This window comes from Mastigoproctus giganteus, chromosome 1, assembly GCF_048544385.1.
Source record: "Mastigoproctus giganteus isolate SK-2022 chromosome 1, ASM4854438v1, whole genome shotgun sequence".
Lineage (NCBI taxonomy): Eukaryota > Metazoa > Arthropoda > Arachnida > Uropygi > Thelyphonidae > Mastigoproctus > Mastigoproctus giganteus.
Window position 1 is genome coordinate 208992751 of NC_143575.1, and position 19493 is coordinate 209012243.

The 19493-nt window shown below is 33.6% G+C and overlaps 1 protein-coding gene across 2 annotated transcripts in view; it reads left to right on the forward strand.

The window, feature by feature from the left end:
• Window positions 1–19493, forward strand: part of Gos28 (golgi SNAP receptor complex member Gos28) — a 103815-nt gene that overhangs the window by 19304 nt on the left and 65018 nt on the right. For both annotated transcript variants that reach the window (XM_090384125.1, XM_090384134.1), the window contains exons 2-3: window positions 14964–15069; window positions 16219–16306. In XM_090384125.1, coding sequence (XP_090240251.1) covers window positions 14964–15069; window positions 16219–16306 — 194 coding nt within the window. The remainder of the gene's footprint in view (window positions 1–14963; window positions 15070–16218; window positions 16307–19493) is intronic.

Sequence of the window (19493 nt, forward strand, 5' to 3'; positions counted from 1 at the left end):
CTTCTGTAATTTCACCTTACTTTAAGGAGCTCTCATTATTTCAGATAAGATTTTAGTTAGTGATTCTTAACTACATCTTTCAATGTAACCAGATAGATACCGTCAGTCCCATTGCTTTTTTTAATCGAAGGAGAAATTATCAGTTTAATTTCTCCTGTAATTTATTGACTAAGCTCTCCCTAAACACAAATCTATTCCATGCTGAATAATATTTAGTTCAACTAAGTGTTCTCTCCTTAAAAAAATATCTTTGTGTGAATATAAGGTTCAGGAAAACTTATTCAACTTATCAGCTATCAGGATCAGTGTAGATGATATATATTGATTCCACCTCTCTCCTACAGTGGGTCAGTATGGTATGTTCATTTGCTTGCTTGCAAGCAAATGAACATACCAAGCAGGGAAAAGGTGATTATTCCTTTGTATAAGGCAATGGTCAGGCCACACCTTGAGTACTGCATACAGGTCTGGAGGCCCCATTTTAGGGAGGACGTTGAGCTGCTTTTGGTAAGATATTTCAAGCCCCCTTTTCTGATCAGTTTTCTGACTATTTTTGTTAGATATTTCAGGCTTCCTTTTCTGACCAGTTTCAAAATAATAGAGTCAATTCTTTGATCATCCAATTTGATATCCAACTGGTGCCATACCTTTTAAAGATATGAAACGGTGTGTAGCAGCTAGAATTATGCCATTCTGTGTGGGTTTCTATGTTTGTCAACTAATAGCTATTTTTAACTCAGTTTTTTATGCCGATTTTAGAAATATTATTAATTTTTTCTATTAAGTTTATAGTATGCCACTAATATAAAAGCCTAATAAATTTCAGGCAGAGGTAATAGGGTTCCCCATCAGTTATTTTGGGTTTTTCAAGCTTCATAATGAAATCACCTTGTGAACCTCATGATCGTAATACAGAATAAACCGTGATGTGATCCAAGTAATTAATTCTCCAAAAATCACTTAAACAATAACAGCTATAATGAATGTACATCTTTATAACTGGAATTCATTCATAAAGATGAAGTTTAAAATTTGTCCAAATATTTGATAGGTCATGCTGCTTGTAGCTCATTGGGGAGGGGCTTACACATAAATGTTCCATTCTACTCCTACCACAGAAATCATTTGCTCCATTAAGGAATTTATAACCAAATAATTCAACTTTTGAATTGACAGAAGAACTTTTACTTAGGAGAGCTCAAAGCCCTAGTCTTGCCCAAACAGGATAAAACAATACACATTAGTAAGCTGTATTCTCAAAATAATAGTGCCAAAAGTGACTTGTTGTGTAGCAACATGTAGTAATTTCTAAGACAAAATTTACCATTATGATAATGTGTTTTTTGTGAACAAAAATATATCAAAAGATAAGCATATGAGAATTTAATGTCAAAATAGAATTGTTTCAGGGCATTGGACTTATCCCAAAGTTGATAGAGCCACAAAAGAAAACAAACTTCAAGATAAAGCATAAAATTTATTAATATTTATAAAAGCACCTTGCTTTGCAATGACTTTAAATACTTTGGCGTAGATACAGTGAATTTCTGACATATCTATAATTATTCCATGAATGAAAAATGGGTCTTTCCAGAGTTTCTATATTACCAACTTAGCAGCAGTGTCCAGTCCATCACAGGAATACCACTTAAATGTGATATTCTTGATATTGATATTCTGTGCGAGTCTTGCAAAAACCATGATATTATCATTTCTAACCACTGGCACCAGTAGATAGGAACATTCCCAGTTGGAAGCTGCATTATGGATTGGTGTATTGTTTTGAAATTGGTAGATTTTTCGAGTCAACAAATCTAAGATGGTGATTGAGAAGCTGTAGATAACATCTGCATTCATTCTTGTGAATACATATACTAAACTTGTTTGTCTACTGTTGAATAATCCTCTCCAAACTATTACACTGCCACCTCTGTGTTTTGAGACTTCACCTCAGTCTTGCAAAAATCGTGCTAATAGCATTTGTAGCCACTGGCTCCATCAAGGTTGAACTATTTCTATCACTCAACAAGCTTCCATTTTGCAGTCAAAAATATCATTTTCCTGTGATGTAGTGGCTATATAAGTGGATTGGCAATAAATCACGATGTTTCAACATCAGGTTCAGTTGCTGCTTGTCAGATGTTCACTTTAAATTGCTTATTCATTGCAGTAGCTTTTTTTTTTTTTTTTTTCTATATAAAGCATCAGTGACGGTGGGTGACCTTTTAGTTTTATGTGTCTGTATATTCTATCAAATTTAATGAAGTTTTCTACTATATGATGAAAACAATTCTTCTGCTTAGCATTAGAACTTATGGAATGTCTGGCTTTATGCAGTTCCTGAATTTATCTTTGTTGTAATTGAATTAAGTGTTTTGCCTCTACCGATTTTATTTTATCAGTCTTAATTTCTAATAAATACAATTATTTATAGTCCCACACATAACAGTATAATGCATAGCTTCATAAATGTCAGCCCTGTGATTGTTCATATGCATAGGACTGTTTTACATTTTTATTTGTAGAGATGACTATCATTCTGGGATATGTTCACTACCCAGAAATATTTACTTGTCTGATATTTCGTTCATCTTCATTTTGTTCATACCTGATTTTTTTTTTTTTTTTTTTTTTTTTTTTGGTAGTTGTTGGCGCATAGGCTTCTGTGGCCATAATGCACCTCCCAAGGTTTTTGCAGTACTTTGATCCAAGCCCGAGGCAGGAATCGAACCCGCAACCTTTAGGTTGCCAGGCAGGCACTTTACCCACCTGGCTAGCCCGGTCAGCATCCTGATTTGTTCACTTCTTCGCAATGTACACACGATTACGTATGATGTGTTGGTTCAACTCAAAAGTCAATTTTGCATACCCTTGACAAAGGTGCATTTTGAGATGCTTCTTGACAACAATTTGGTTGTTGCCATCCTTAAGTTCAATTATTTGCAGAAAATCTATTTCTTCCTTGAAGCTACAGACGTTTACTCTCAACTTACTTTTTTAGCAAAATAGCTAAAAAAAAAAGGAAAGCGCATCTTTAATTTTTCCATTCTTGCCACCCAAAGAGTGTCATGAGACATTACCAAGGAGCTAAGAGAATCCTCTGCACCTTGACCAGAAAACTCCTCCAGATGTACAGCATCCCATCCCACTTTGTTCCATCTTGATCCTTCCAGAGTTATCCTTCTCAGCCACTATAGCTGGAGCCACAAGTTTATGAAAGTTGATCAGAAAACAATTGTTTCCAAAGTAATGTCAAATGAAAATTTTCTCTGTTCCTCCACATCTTCCCCACCCCACCTCAAAAGAAAAGCTGTGCTCTGGTGTTCATTGCCAGATAAATGACTCAAGGGATCATATCACCAGTTATAAATCAAATGAACACATTAGGAATACTAGACTATGGCATATAAATTATAATGATGCTATCTTGCACTCCATCTTTGAATGCTGCTGTTTCAACCTGCTGTGACCAAAAACTTTCTCCCTTGAACACCAGCAAAAAAGGCAGTTAAGAATTGTACTAGATTCAAATTTATCTTCTCAACTTTGCTAAGAGCAGGCCAGAAAAATTCAATCCAAATCACTAAGAACAGGGAGGATCATCAACTCATCCCCATAGGATTTTGTAATATGTTCATCTGAAGGGTTATTTAATGCAGATGGAGATAACTTATAAAGAAGACATTTCACTGTGTTAAAAATTTATTAAAACTAAATTTTGGATCAAGCAGTTAACATTTAACTTTAAAATTAAAAACATTACTCTTACCATTCTGCTTTCTCTTAAAATTTAGAACTTTACTTTACACATCCTGCTGTCTCTTGTGGGCCATCTTCAGTGAATTACATTCCAGAAAACTCATAAAGTAACAAAACAGTTCATTAAAGATTGTTGAAAATTGTATGGTAGATACAATTTTCAATCACATGGTATGGTATAACAACATGTGAATGTTATTTAATAGTCTCTCTCTCTCTTACGTGCACGCAAACACAAAAGGTTTGTGTGCATATGTATTCACTGCACATCAAGAGACTGCATATGTAAAAATAAAGAGACTGCATATGTATTCACTGCACACCAAGCACCACCTGTGAAACAAAGGCAGAGCAGTTGACCATGAACCTTTCCCTAGTTCTCTTCCAAGTCCCATTCTGACACACTCATTCACTTTGCAGTAAGACAGGTTTTCATTACTTTGTGTTAACATTAGTAGAGGCATATGGTATGCCTTATATAGCATCAGCCAAAAAAAAAAAAAAATCTTCCAATTTCACCCATCCATTCACTCCAAATGTTTGTCTAGTTCTGCCTTGAACTTATTTAAGTTGACTTCACTATAACAGGTGGAAGTTTGTTCCAGCTATCAGTCGCCCACTAGCTAAAGGCAAATTTCCTCCCTCACATCTATTCTACAACTGTCTTTCCTCAATTTGAAATTTATGTTCCCTTAGGTGAGTAATATGAGCAAGAGGAAGAATCCCATCAGCATTGAGCTTGCTCAAACCATTCAAGGCGTTATACACCTCAAATTAGATCACTTTGCAGGTGCCTAGTCTGTAGATGCTGCAATTTGCAGAACTTAAGCCTTTCTTGGTAACAGCAACCCTTTGTTCCACTCAACAATCTTGTTGGCCTTCTCTGTACTCTTTCCAGTAGCTCTACCTAGTTCCTAAAATGAGGACTCCATACCTGTATGCAGTACTCCAGGTGTGGCCTGACCAATGCCTTATACAAGAGGAAAATCACCTCCTTATCCCTGCTTGCAAAATTCCTGTATATGACAAAACACCATAAGCTACTCATGCAGCCTATCTGCATTGCTCAAAAAACTTCATATCTGACTGCACAATTACCCCCAGGTCCTTTTCATTCTCCACTACCCTGAGTGTAGTACCACCCAGTTGATATGTTACTCTGGGGTTACTGATACCCATATGCAGTGTTTTTGAAGTTTGCCAGAAAAATGACAGAAGAATTGAACAAGTCATTTCTTCTGTCAAGAGCTTTCATGTTTGAATGACATAAAAGATTTTTAGAAGGAAGACAATGTGGAAGACTATGAACGATCAGGCGTTCTGGTATCCATGAAATCTGATGAAAATGCGGACTAGGCAAGGACATTGATTAGAAGTTATTATCATTTAAGCATTAGAATAGTTGCATCAGAATGCAATATGGACAAAGAAACAGTTAGATTTTAACTGAAAATTTAGGCATGAGAAAAGTGTGCGTCAAGATGGTGCCCAAAAATTTTAAGTGAAGATCAAAGAATGAGAAGACTCCAAGTTTGTGAAGATGTTTTGAAAAAAATTAAGATCCAGACATTTCTGAGTACTGTAATTACTTTTGTTGAAAGTACAACCCATAAACTAAATGACAATCAATTCAATGGAAGACAAAGCAACCATCTAGACCAGTGGTTCTCAAACTACTGAAATCTATGGACCCCTTCAAAAATGAAAAAAAAAAAGTTCACGGACCCCCCTATGTGTGCGCATGTGCATATGTTTCTGTGTGCGTATATATGTATGAACACTGGGTTTACTGAAAAGAAAATTCAAAGTTTTATGTTTAAAACAACTGAACTTTATTCTTATTTTTACATAAATGTATAATAATAATTTTATTTATCATCACTTTGCTATACATAGAATGAATAAGTTGACCAGTTCCAGAGGGTCTTTTTGCAGATCCCCTGGAACTGGTCTACAGACCCCAGTTTGGGAACTGCTGATCTAGATCATTGTTTCCCAAACTACTGCGATCTACAGACCCCTTCAAAAATCAAAAATGTTTATGGACCCCCTTCAAAAAAACAAAAAAGGTTTGTGGACCCCTATATATATATATATATATATTTGAAATGGCTTAAAATTTTTATAATGCAATAACATAAAATAAGAAAATAAAAAAATTATGAGCTTATACTGCACACACACACACACACACACACACACACACACACACACACACACACACACACACACACACACACAGGTAGCCCTTGTTTGGCGTGGTCCGATTTGCGCCAATTCGCAATAGCGCCGATCACTGACCACAGCTGCATTTTTATTTATTTATTATACAGTAACATTTTTTTATAATTGTGCTATTAATAAAATAAATATAATAATAGTGATAGTTGTGTGCAGTTTTTGCCATCGTGTTATAAAGTTTTTAATTTAATAGAATAAAGAGGCGCCATGTCTGGTAAAAATAGTTCATGGAATCTGGTGAAAGTCGCCGTAATTTGTGTAGGGCTATGAATATGCCTCCATTGACTATTACTACAACTATGAAGAATGCTAATAAAATAAAACAATTGATGCAAAGTGGTAGGCGAAATTTTTGGTGCCCAGAACCTTGTGATTTCATCCGTGGATCAATCAGTGTAATGGCTCACGTATGCTTGGATTTGTCTAATGTTCAAAATGTAGTGATACCCTGACCATTATTGGCCTTGTGGTCCTCTGTCGAAATGGGACACAGTGGTCAGTCTTTCATTTTGTTTGATTTCATTTGGTCCAGTATTGTAGTTGGCTTTCCTTTCATTTTTAAGTGATATTTCGCATAATTTGGAACAGGGTGCCTGTCTGAGGGGTGCCATTAAATTTTCTTCTTTTGGCTTATAAATTATTTTAGGAATGTTTCCTTCTGTAATACCCTTTCTCCTTCTCCCCTCCCCTTTTTGTGTTATGATATATGATTTATTTTATTTTTGCTCATTTGGTTTGCCATGCTACTGGTATTGAATTAATTATTTTATTTTGTATTTTAAGCAGCATGCGGTGGTTCAGGCATTAATGCTGCCCTGTTATTCCTACTTTTTAAATTTAATTTTCATAATTTTCTTAATATTACAGTTAGTTAATTTTTCAATATACAGTCGGACCTCTCTTTAACGAACTTCCATGTAGCAAAATTTTTTGATTTCTTTTTTGGTTATTACATTGAAAATAGTTTCTGTATAATAAAAAAAAATTTCCATATGATGAACTAATTTCGAGAGACCCGGGTATGCATTGTTCGCACCTCTGGCCTTGAAGCAATAGAGCTGACGCTGCAGAAAGCACAAATTAAGAGCTAAAAGGATTAGGCATTAATCCCTTTAGCTTTTAATAGCCAAAGATTTTAATTCCATGAATTAAGAGCTAAAACATTTTACCATTTAATGGTGCCTGCAAAACCCTGGAGGAGGAAACTGGCCAATCACGGTGTGGGATAGAAAAATATGGAAGTTTGGGAGAGGCCTTTGCACAGATGGGTCAGCAATGGCTAAAAATAAGTAAAACCTATACAATTTATTAGTTATTATATAATGACACCTAATGAATAACCCTTATTTAAATCTTACAGAAAGATTTTTAAATAGGGGTTATTCATTATGCAAATTAGTCAACATCATTATGCAAAACATAAATTGGAGATAGGTGCAACAAATGACAGAGCGGATCATAAACATTTTATTAAAGTTTCGTATACGCAGCATTGGTATAGACCAGGGGTGGCCAAAAGGTCAATCACGACAAATTTTAAATGTATATAAAAAATAGATTAGTCAAAATCTAAATGTTATTATTGTTATGCACCCCACTGCATAGGCTTATTACAAATCTGTTGAACCACGTTACTACTTTTGCCACCCCGCAGCCGCTAGGCTTGTGTAGCGAAAATTCACGCAGTTATGTTGTGGAGAGCAATAGTGTATGTGTCGAATTCCTATTTAGCTTACTTAATTTTAATAACTGGACAGTACTTATTTGTTAATTTAATACCCTTTGATTTAAAATGAATACTACAAAAAAGAGTAAAACTTATCATTTTCATCAAGAGTTGGAACTAGAATACTTTTTTGTAATGATAAAAGAAAAATGTCGTTTGATTTGCAATGCTTCTGTGATTATATCCAAAAAAGGAAATTTAGAAAGGCACTTCAATGCACTCTATGGTAAATACCAATCGGATTTTCCACCTAATAGTGACTTTTGAAAAAATAAAATTGCCACCATTTAAGCTCGTATCAATAACAACAGATGGAGCTAAAGCAATGACGGGGCATCTTAACGGATTCATCGCATTGTGCCAAAAGGATGATGAATTCCCAGATTTTTTTGAGTTACCACTGTATCATCCACCAACAAGTGTTAGCCAGCAAAAGATTAAATACTAAAAGTGTTATGGGCATATCTTTCCAAATCATGAATTCCATCAGAGGAGAATCTCTTCAAAGGAGACTTTTCAAAATGCAACTCGATGAACATGAACCAGATCTGATATTACACACAAATGTGAGGTGGATGAGTCTGAGTAAGTTTCTATAGAGATTTCGAAATTTGCTGAATGAAATTAAAAAAATTGTTGATCAAAGGGTGATAATTATGAGCAACTGCAAGATGTGGAGTGGTTGTGTGATCTGGCTTTTTTGGCAGATTTTACCAGTAAATTAAGTGATCTGAATTTGGAATTACAAGGAAAAAATAAAATGTGGGTGACGTGATTAGTAGTATTTCTGCATATAAATATCAATTTTTGACAATGACTAAGGATTTCAAACAAAAAAAAAAAATTCAACGTTTTACAAATATGCAAGGTAATTTGCAAAAATCAGTTTTTGAATTTAATAGTGAGAAATATGTTTCTGAAATTGAGAAAGTTGTGGATGATTTTGAAACAATTGAAGACATGGTTCAATATATTTAATGTCGACTTAGATATGAAACAAATTGCAGAAAATACTACCTGAAAATGAAATTATTATGTTGCAAAATGATATCTTCCTAAAAGCCAGATCATCAAAAAAGGACTTTTGGAAATATGTTTGCCGAGAGAAGTACCCAAATGTAAAAAAATGCAGTGAACTTTTAAGTTGCTGTTTTGTTTGCACATATCTATATGAATTGGCCTTTTTGTATTTGAAACAAAGACAAAGAATCGCTGTGCTCTTATGGACTTGCATACAGAAGATTCTTTACGGTTGGCCTTATCACAGTATATCCCCGATTTTGGAAGCTTGGCAGATGACACGAAGACACAAACTTCACATAAATTAAAAATTTAAATATGTATGAATTTAAAATAAAAATTCTTAATTGTATTTAATTTTAAAATTTATAAACAACATATTTCAATATGTGTTGATTAACTTTTTTAACCATGTGCAGTGAAATTCTCGAGATGGTAGATTTTGAAGAAAAAAAGTAGATCGCATCACAAATTAAGTTGGCCACCCCTGGTATAGACAATTCATTATCATTTTTAAGAACACTGAATTTAAGATTGTTGATTAACCCATGAGTAAGCTCATGGGTTAATCAACAATCATGAGCTTCCACGAGTAACCCATGGAAGCTTTAAGGATACAGCAGCATGCGGCATCGGTTAGAGCAGGTAGGACAGGTGCCTCAGAGCTTGCGTTTCATGCGATCAGTGATGAGCACATTCCTTTTTAATGAATCGAAAGTCCTTAATACACAACAGGAATATTTTAAATTATTAATTGCTGAAACATTAGAAATGAGATTAAATGTCGACTCTTTAATTATATACATAGACCTTATAATATACATAGACCTTATAATATTTCGGAATTAATATACATAGACCTTATAATATTTCGGACTCGTGGACTCTAACGCATATGTATGTAAAGTAATTCATACATTCATTTATATAAATAATCTTGTCTGGTTTCCATAATTTTTTATATATATCGGGGGGGGGATATCATTTGTGTATGGTTTTATGTACTTCTTGTGAACACAGAAAATCCAAATAAATTGGTCACTTAAAAGAAGTTGTAAGCGATTTGCACACACCTTCAGTTCTCTGGCATTTTTTTGGTGACACGTTATACATGACATAAAGTTTATCAATAAATGCTTTAAATCTATCAATACCTGCAATGGATTTCACAATATCATAAACTGATAGTTCTAATTGGTGATTAGTGCAATGCCACACTATTCACAAAGGGAATTTTTTTTCATTACTTTCGTAATGCCACTTTTACTACCCATCATAACACTGCACCATCACTTGTGACACAAACTAAATGGGTGCCTCCGTAGCCAGGTGGGAAGGAGCAGCAGTGCATAGCACATGCTTCTTGATTAGACCGGGGTTCGAGCCCATCACCACCAAATACGGAGGATGCGGAAAGGTTAGGGAATGATCACCACATATTCCAGGAGCAATATAGCCTTAGTTGCTAATGCTCCTAAAAACCAAATAACAAACAAACAAACTAAATGTGTTTTTAAATAGGTTTCCGTCATACCGTACGACTGAAGACAATTGAGCAGAGAATCAAATATCCCTTTTGTAATAGCACTTTCCAGTTCGATCAGGTCCAAAAACAAATTTACAGGAGATCTCATTCCATTGTCAAATGTACAAGTTCAAACGTAAACGATTAAAGTGGATTTCTTACTCGCCGTGGTCAATTATCAATGATATTTTACTGTTTGACATAACGATTTTATTAGCCAGATTTTTTCTCACATCAGTAATGTGATTCAAAATGTTAATGCAAGCTTAGTTGAATACAACCCATGTCAGTCGTATTTTATTCTTGTAGGTCAATCTCCGATTCATAATTATGAAAAGACTGATTTTCTTTAGCCACATCATATGTGGTGCAAAAAATTTTTGCTGTTATTGATTTTTCATGAGATACTCTTTAAACATAGCTTTTCAGGGAATCCTTTCTCAGCTTCTGCTAGCAGCTTTATGTCCCGTTGTTTCCTTGTGACCAAAAATTTTTTTTTTTTTTTTTTTTAAGACAAGATGCCATCTGCTTTTGCCAAAATAGGTAACTTCATTGTTTGCCCATTCCTTAGAAATGCTCATGCCCACCTTCTTTTCCACTCCAAAAGTTCCAATTTGTTTACATAATGCACAGCCAAGTCTCTTATTTTGATAATTTAGCCAGTTATACTTTGCACAGAAGTCATTTTTTTTGATCAACAGTCCAGTAACTTGGGCAATCATTTATGTCAGTCATCCTTTGCTGTTGGATGCGGATACCATCAGGAACAAAAAGTCTTTGACACAGTCTCTGTAGTTAAATCTTCATTCAAATTTTCACTTGTTTTTAATTTAACTGTGGAAGGTGAAAAGAAACTAAATTCTTCATTTTTACTTTACGGTTCAATTTTTTTTAATACTAATTCACTCACAGTCTTGTTACCACTTTACTGCACAGGCAGTTAAATAAAATCCTTGCAGCTAAATTGAAATTGTACAAATACAAAGTTATTAGTGTTGAACAAACTTATATTATAGTAAAAGTTGCAGAAAAACTAGTGGGGAACCAATACAAGCCCTTAGGAAATAGGATTTACAAAGGGGGAATAGTCAAGTAAAAGGTAAGAGTTTACTGAAATGAGTGTAGATGAACAGAACACCTACAAAAGTGGGATAAACCCTAATCAAATAAATCTACATTTGGACCTCTATATAACGAGATTGGTTTTTCGCTTGCAAGAATTCATTAAACAAAAATTTCGTTATGAAGAAATAAACAATAAAAGATGGTAAATAAACCAGAAATAAGTGGAAATAAATACATTTTCTAACATTTCAAAACAATTTATTTATACATATAACATATTAAGATATATTAATATAACATATAACATTATTAAGATAGAATTTTTTTTTCATACGCACAATGCACACAACATTAGTACAGTTAAGAATTATTTTGCAAAATATTTGGTTATTTTTTGTTTGTATACTGGATTTTAGTGTATATGGAGCATTAAAAAAATGTCTGCATTTGTTTTAACATACCTTCTATTTTCAAGAACATTTTCTTCATACTGTAGGACTCTATGAAGATTCAAAAACTGCCAACATTTCATGTTTAGGTTTAATACCTTCATTGTCCTCATTTTCATTCTCTTATCATCAGTATTGTCACTAGTTCTTAAATTTGATTTTTTTTTTTTTTTTTTTTTTTTTGAAACTGTTAAATGTCAGAATCACTTGGATATTCAAGTACTGTGACCATGTACCTGAACAATAGGGATGCTTCAAACTGCTAGCAAAGGGAGAATCAATGACTAATAAGGTAGTGTAGAAAAGACACTAAACTTTTTTTAAGAAAAAAAGGAGTGATAGCAGAGGAATAGCATCTCAATATTGCTTTCAGCCAGCCTAATCGTGCACGAGAAATAAGTTGTAGTAATTAAGGACAGTAGAAAACAATTGGAAGAAGGGGGAATATAATTGTTTTCGGGTTGTCCTGGGTTGCTAAATCCGTACCATAGTCGGTCCCTGGACAGGAACCGACTATGGTACGGGTTTACGGGTATATATAACTAGTAGTGCCTCAGATCCATAACCCAGTTTAATAATTTAATACTTTTTCTTGCTTGCTTAGTTGTTCAGTAATGTGATCATATCCTATTATTTTTTATCAATATTATATGTATGCACGTTCGATTCCCGCCTCGGGCTTGGATCAAAGTACTGCAAAAACCTTGGGAGGTGCAATATGGCCACAGAAGCCGATGCGCCAACAACTACCAAATCAAAATCAAAAAATCAAAAATCAAAAGTATGCACGTTTTTCTGTGTGCCTGTGTGTATATGTATGACCACTGGGTTTTCTGAAAAGAAAATTCAAAGTTTTATGTTTAAAACAACTCAACTTTATTCTTATTTTTACATAAATATATAATAATAGCTTTATTTATCATCAATTTGCCATACATAGAATGAATAATTTGACCACGTTCAGGTGGGTTCATTTCAAAAACTGCCTGGAATTAGTCTACTCCCAGGGATCTGTGGACTGCAGTTTGGGGAATGCTGTTCTAGACCAAAAAGTAAGAATGTTAAAATCAAAATTGAAAACTATGCTTCTTGTATTCTTCAATATTAAAGGAATTATTATGGCTGAATTTCTCCCACCAACTCAGACTGTCGTCCATACTATATTGAAGATCTGACAAGGGTTGCATGAAAAAATTCAAAGGAAGACACCTGAATTGTGGAAGGATGGCTGGATGCTTTGTCAAGACAATTGTCCAGCACACAACATGCTGTCTGTTCACCAGTTTATGGCCAAAAAACAAATCCCTGTATGTGAACATTCACCCTACTAGGCTCTTGTGACTTTTTTTTCAGTTTCCCTAAACTGAAAAGTAAAGTGCACTTAAGGGAATCCATTTTCAGTTCACTGAAGACATCTATAAAAAAAATGACTGAAGTGTTAAAAGCGGCTTACAGAAGATGACTTCTATAAATGTTTCTATGCTTGGAAGAAATGTATGGAACAGTGTATGCATGCATGCCCAAGGCAATTATTTTGAAGGGGATAACTTGTGTAAGATATGAAATATTTCATTATATTTATTTTATTGCAAAAGTCTTGTTATTTAATAGCCACACCTTGTATTATATAAGGAAGTTTTAAGTTCAGAGCAAATATTTTATTTTAACTCTTAATCCAGTGAGGAAAATTTGCAACAAAAGGTCAGAATGTGTTGGTATATATTAAATTGTAACTGTTTGATTCATAATACATTGGTTAAAAAGCAGTTTTAATGAACTGTTTTTTTACCAGTGCAGTGAACTTTTTCCTTTGGAAGCCACTGGATTTACCTAATTCCTTACTGAAGTGGCATGTAAACTGTGGAACCCCCCCCTTCTAAGGGTCTGCAGAAAGATCTATGCATGGGGATCTGCAAGAATTGTATGCACCACAACTGAGTTGCATAGTAAAAAAAAAAGATAAAAGCTCATCCATTGTACTATTTTTGATTTTTAAGAGGTAAGTTGTTGGAGACTTTAAGCATTTTCGAAAGCGAGATATAAATGATTGTGTTAAACATACTACATAAAGACAATTTTTAATTTCTGTATATTTTTGAAGGGTTTAGAAATATTTTTGTTTGTCGATTGCAATGTTTTATTATTAAGAACAATAAAACAACAAAATGTTTTATTTTGATAGACTGCCAGTAAGTTTGGAATCAGAAGGGTCTATGGCCAAAAAAAGTTTGTGTGACTTCCCTATTGTACCTTCAACATTAGCCTTACACAGTGGCCAGACTCTACTCTTTCCCCACCAATCCTCTAGTTTCACAACTGTAGAGAAAGAGGACAACTGAGACGAAACTGGCCACTAACATCAGTAAACAATGAAGTTATTACACACAGGAGAAGGGATTATGAGTGCAATAATGAGTGTTATTACACTCATAATATTGCACTCATAACTAAGCTGCAGTGTCCCTATTTGCGTACTGATGGTTGGCAGCATGGTTGCATTATTTAGAGGAATCACCAGGTTACCAGCACATGTAGCAGCTAGATAAAAACAGATCAACCAATAGTATCCTGTCTCCTCCCCTTCACATGCCCCAGACTGATTTCTTGGTTTCTTTTGGTGGTATATATAGCATTTGGTTCATTAACACATGTCCACTTGTATTTCTTTTTCTGTTCTTTAGTTCTGTTATTCATTTCAGTACATAATCTTTTTTAAATTTAATTCTCTACTCACAAATGACCCAAGGGAGCTGTAGTATTTGGTTTTGTGTAATTTGTTTCACATTTTGTTTTTGATAAATTTATCTTTATTTCATTGTTATCTAATCATATTTTTATTGCTCATTATTTGTATTTTAATTTTTTAAAAAAATTAAAATAGCTCTGGTTTTACATGTAGACATTATTTCAAGTCTGTGTGTGTGTGTGTGTGTGTGTGTGTGTGTGTGTGTGTGTGTGTGTGTGTGTGTGTGTGTGTGTGTGTGTCAAGCATCTAAAATTGCACATAAAAGTAAAGAAGAGAATGCATCCTCAGTTTATATATGTATATATTAATTAATGCATTCATATTATATATATTAGACATACAAAACTCTTATGGGTAGAGACATTAATTTGAAAATAAGTCATTTTGTATTAATGCTCTGTTTAATAACAAATTAAATTTTTATATGTTCAGAATTACGAAGAAGTGCGAGACAGTTAGAAAATGAAATAGACTTGAAGTTAGTATCATTTAGTAAATTAGCAACCAGCTATAACTCTCACACCTTCAAGCATGAAAAGTGAGTACCAGTCTTATGTTAATAGTTTTCATTAATATTAAGAGGTCTTATGCCAGTTTGTCTAAAATCAGATTTGCTTAAGAAAGGACATAATCCTTATAAAAAGGCATTGATCTATGATGAAGTCTCATAGATATTTGCATATTTCATTAACAGACTCATTTACTTTCATTAGCAGACCTTACATTTTAACAAAAGTAAATTGTCTTGTATACTGTAAAAAAATATGTATTGATGTTGCATTTGTTTAAATATCCAATGTCTGTTGTTTTTGTCAATTTTACCTTCAATCCTCCGTAGCCGACTGGTCAGGAGCGGGAGTGCAGTAGCACATGCTCTTTGAGTAGACCAGGGTTCAAGCCCCTGACTGCTGAATACGGTCGATCTGCCAACCCGCACTGGACCAGCGTGGTAGATTATGGTCCATTTCCCTCAGCATGAATTGTTGAGGAGGCTTCCATCCTGCAGTGGGTTGATAATGGCTGCACTTTACTTTTTTTTTTTTTTTTGTTAACTTCAATTTCCTTAAGTAAGCAGATTTTGCAACTATAAAGCTCAGTTTTCTAAATTAAGGATGGTGTATTATAATTTGAACCCTACTTTAATTTAGAAGGTGTAGAGTACATGAGAGGGTTAGAAATGAGTTAATATAAATAATGAAAATTCTTTTAATATAATATGCTTTTGTTATGTTATTTATGGCAGAGGAGAAAACTTGTACTAAAATATTTCTAATGTAATAAATCTAGTATGAGCTAAAATGAAAAAAAAAATGAAGTATAAACCTCTCTGAAAAACAACTGGTACATTTTAATGCTACAAAAAAATCAAAAATTTCACAACTTTTCACAATTTTCAGCATATTCTCTAGCAGTTTTAATTATGTATTCATTTAATACAATTTTGTATTGCAAAATGAGTTGCATTTTAATTGTTTTATTGGAAATTGGGTTGCATTTTAATTGGATCATAGTGTAGAATGCATAACTTAAATTTAAATGTTTCATTTAAATTTTTATATTTCCAGTATATATTAACCATTATGTATTCATCTATCAGAAGCTGTTAAATTATTTCCATTAAGTTTTATTAACAACTTTTAGTAAAATTTTTTTTTTGTTATTCTTCATGTTATTTATTTATTTTTAGTCTTGATCAAGTGCCTTTACTCAATAGTACCAATAGTGAACATATGTTTGAAACAATAGCTTTGGAGATTGAGCAACTATTATCTAAGGTAATGATTGATAAATTTTTAATAATTGTTTTTCTTAAAAAAAAAGTTGAGAAAAATTTTAGTTTTCACAATTTCCAGGAATTTTTAATCATTTCTCTGAAACTAAACTGAGTTTATCTTTATTTGAGAACATTTATCATTTTGCATGGATGTGGTGAATGCAGTGCCAAGCCACTGACAGATGCTTGAAGAACTTCTGGATGCATAGCCAACGTTTGAGAGAGAGAGAAGAAAAGAAACGAAACAAGTGAAAAATATTATGACGCCCTTTTGAACTATTTAAAGCCAGCACTTTGAAAGGATCATGGTTTGCTGTCCTTAGGTGTGTGCTACAGCATAATACCTGTTCTCACATTGCCTACTCTACTGGAGATAAAATTTGAGGTATTACCCAATTCTCCATATCCACTGGACTTAATTCCATGTGATTGTCACCTTTTTTTGACCACTAAATGATGCACTAAGAAGATAAGATCAAGACAGCAATGCATGAATGGCTTCATTGCCAACTACAGAACTTCTCTTGAAGGATCAGGCATTAGTACAGCATTGGAAGAAGTGTATCGAACAGCATATGATAGGGTTATATTGAAGATTGACATGCATAGTTTCCATATTGTTTGTGAAATACAACTTTTGTTTAACTTTCACAGTTTTCATTTGAATGTCCTTTATATTTGATCTAATGATGTCTGAATTACTGACAAACTAACTAATTTAGCAGTAATGCAGTGAATGACTATGAAGCAACCTTTATTTGACAGAATTTTCCAAAATATTTTTTATGCTGTGGGCACTGAAGAAAAAGCACCCATTCATAATAGAACACCATTTAAACCATCCTTATTGAGAGTCCAAATTTTTCCTTGCCATATTACATGATTCTTGAAACTTAGGTACTAAATGTTAAATGGTAGATTGATGATATTTGTAGCAAATTAACTATTGGGAACAGTCTTGCTTGTTAAGTGAAATTGCTACACTTTTTTTTACATGGCATTAATTAAAGTTGAGTCAGTGTTGTTAATCTTAACTTAAATATCAAAAATTTGATGATTGCAGTTGCAGCTGAATTTACAAAATGTTTCATATAATGTGGAAATTTGTGATTTATTTACACATTTTCAGGCTTTTTTCTATGTAAAGCAGTGCTGTTTGAGAAAGATGTTCTTTGCACTATATGCAAAAAATTTGTTTATCTGATTTTTAAATATGGTTCTATGATATATTTATTTATTACTATCTAATATGCTGTGTAGGTTTTGTATCTGACCTCAGTAGGATACTGGTGTACAGTTAAATAATTAAAATATACAAATTCATTGCATAGAATAAAGACATTTAATTGGAAATTTAGTGTTTTTAGGGTTGGAAATTTCTTTAGAATACCTGTGCTATGATCCTTGTCTTCAGTAGAAATTAAATAAAATAATAATATTGTTATTTATACATGCAGATGTATATTTTTAATATACAAGGGTCAGTCAGTGAGCTCTGCACAACCCTCAATATTTCCGAAAGTATGAGTAGTGTAAATTGTCTTTTTTAGTATTTTGTGTGCTGAAGATTAGGAATATACGCTGACAAACATTGATGGCATAGTGAATCCAGAGGCTATGGTTGAAAAGGATCAGCAAGGCTCCTTTTGGAATAGTGTTGCCAGGTAACCCACCTAGAAAACCAGATAGCTATCAGTTTCACAGATCTGCAAATTCTGGTTTCATGTCAATTACTTCAAAGTAAACAAGTTTTCTGTATGGTGTCAGAAGAATACAAACACATAACAAGGAAGGTTTGGTGTGAAAAAAAAAGTTCTTTTTAAAAAGGGATAGATAGGAAAAAGAAAAAAATACTAGTCTAAAATATAATGGAACTAAACTGAAAGTTTATCCAAAATCTAATCTAAAACTTATTTCTAATCTAAAACTTAATTTCAATTTATTGTACAACTATATATATATATATATATTTTTTTTTTTTTTTAAGACAATACATCTTTCAGATTCAACCAATTGAGAACTATATTAAAAACACAGTTACTTCCTCCTGAAAGATGACTAGTTACCAAGTTTAATATCCCACATTCAGTCTTATCATATGGATGTGCTTTTGCCAGTCTTTGGACCCTTTCAAGAGGTTTTTGTTTGCTTGCTTGCTTCCCTTTTTTTTTCCCTTTAGGTGCAGACTCCATACATGAACACAGTATTCCAAGTACAGTCTTAAAATTGCCTCATATAGTGGGATTATGACCACCAAGAAACTGTAAGATAAGTCATTTATAAGACACCATGGTTTTTCTTGTCCCCGTTGAACTTTTTGTCTGACTATCAATACTCCCAAATCCCTTTCTTCCTCTATTGCTTTTAATTTAACCCCACCAAGTGTATAAGTTATTTTGGGGTTACTATTCTCCAAGTGTAAGACCTTGCATTTTGCTGTGTTAAAACTTAGCTGCCAATTTAAACACCATCCTTGGAGTCTATCTAAGTCATCCTGAAGAAGCACTGCTTGGTGCTGATCATTAATTATTCTATTGATCCTGACATCAACTGCAAATTTTGACATGCTTTGTGTATCCCTTCTAGGCTTGAATTGCTGTAGATTGTAATTTTCAGGAAATACATGTAAAGGAAGATCTTTCCTGAAAATTTAAGTAGAAAGGATAAACAAGGAAGAGGAAAAGTTGGTTCTATGAGTTTGGAGTTTGACAGTGAATGGATGCTGACTGCTTGCAGCATGAGTCAGACTGGTATATCTCCAGTATACCAGGTGCAGTGTTTCATTCTTACCATCCATGTAAATAGTCCTACCATCCAAAAGTTCAAGCAGATTTGTTTGTCTTGGAATGATCAGACTTTGCTGAAATTCAATCTGCTTGACTTGCGAACTTGACCTGAATATTAGTTCCACTACCATTTTAGAATCTCATGTAGCTAAAATTTGGAATCCTAGCTTGTCATACCTGGTAGAATGTCTGTGACAAGTCTCAGGGGCCATTTAAAAAAAATCAGAAACAACAACAGTTCCAGTACCAATCATTTTGGAATCCCACTTATGTTAGCCCAATCTAAAGAGTCATTAGCCACAACCCTCAGTCACCTCTCCTGAATCTACTTTGCAATCCCACTAAGGATGTTTCCTGTGATTCCAACATTTTCTGGCTTATATAATAACCTCTTGTGAGGGA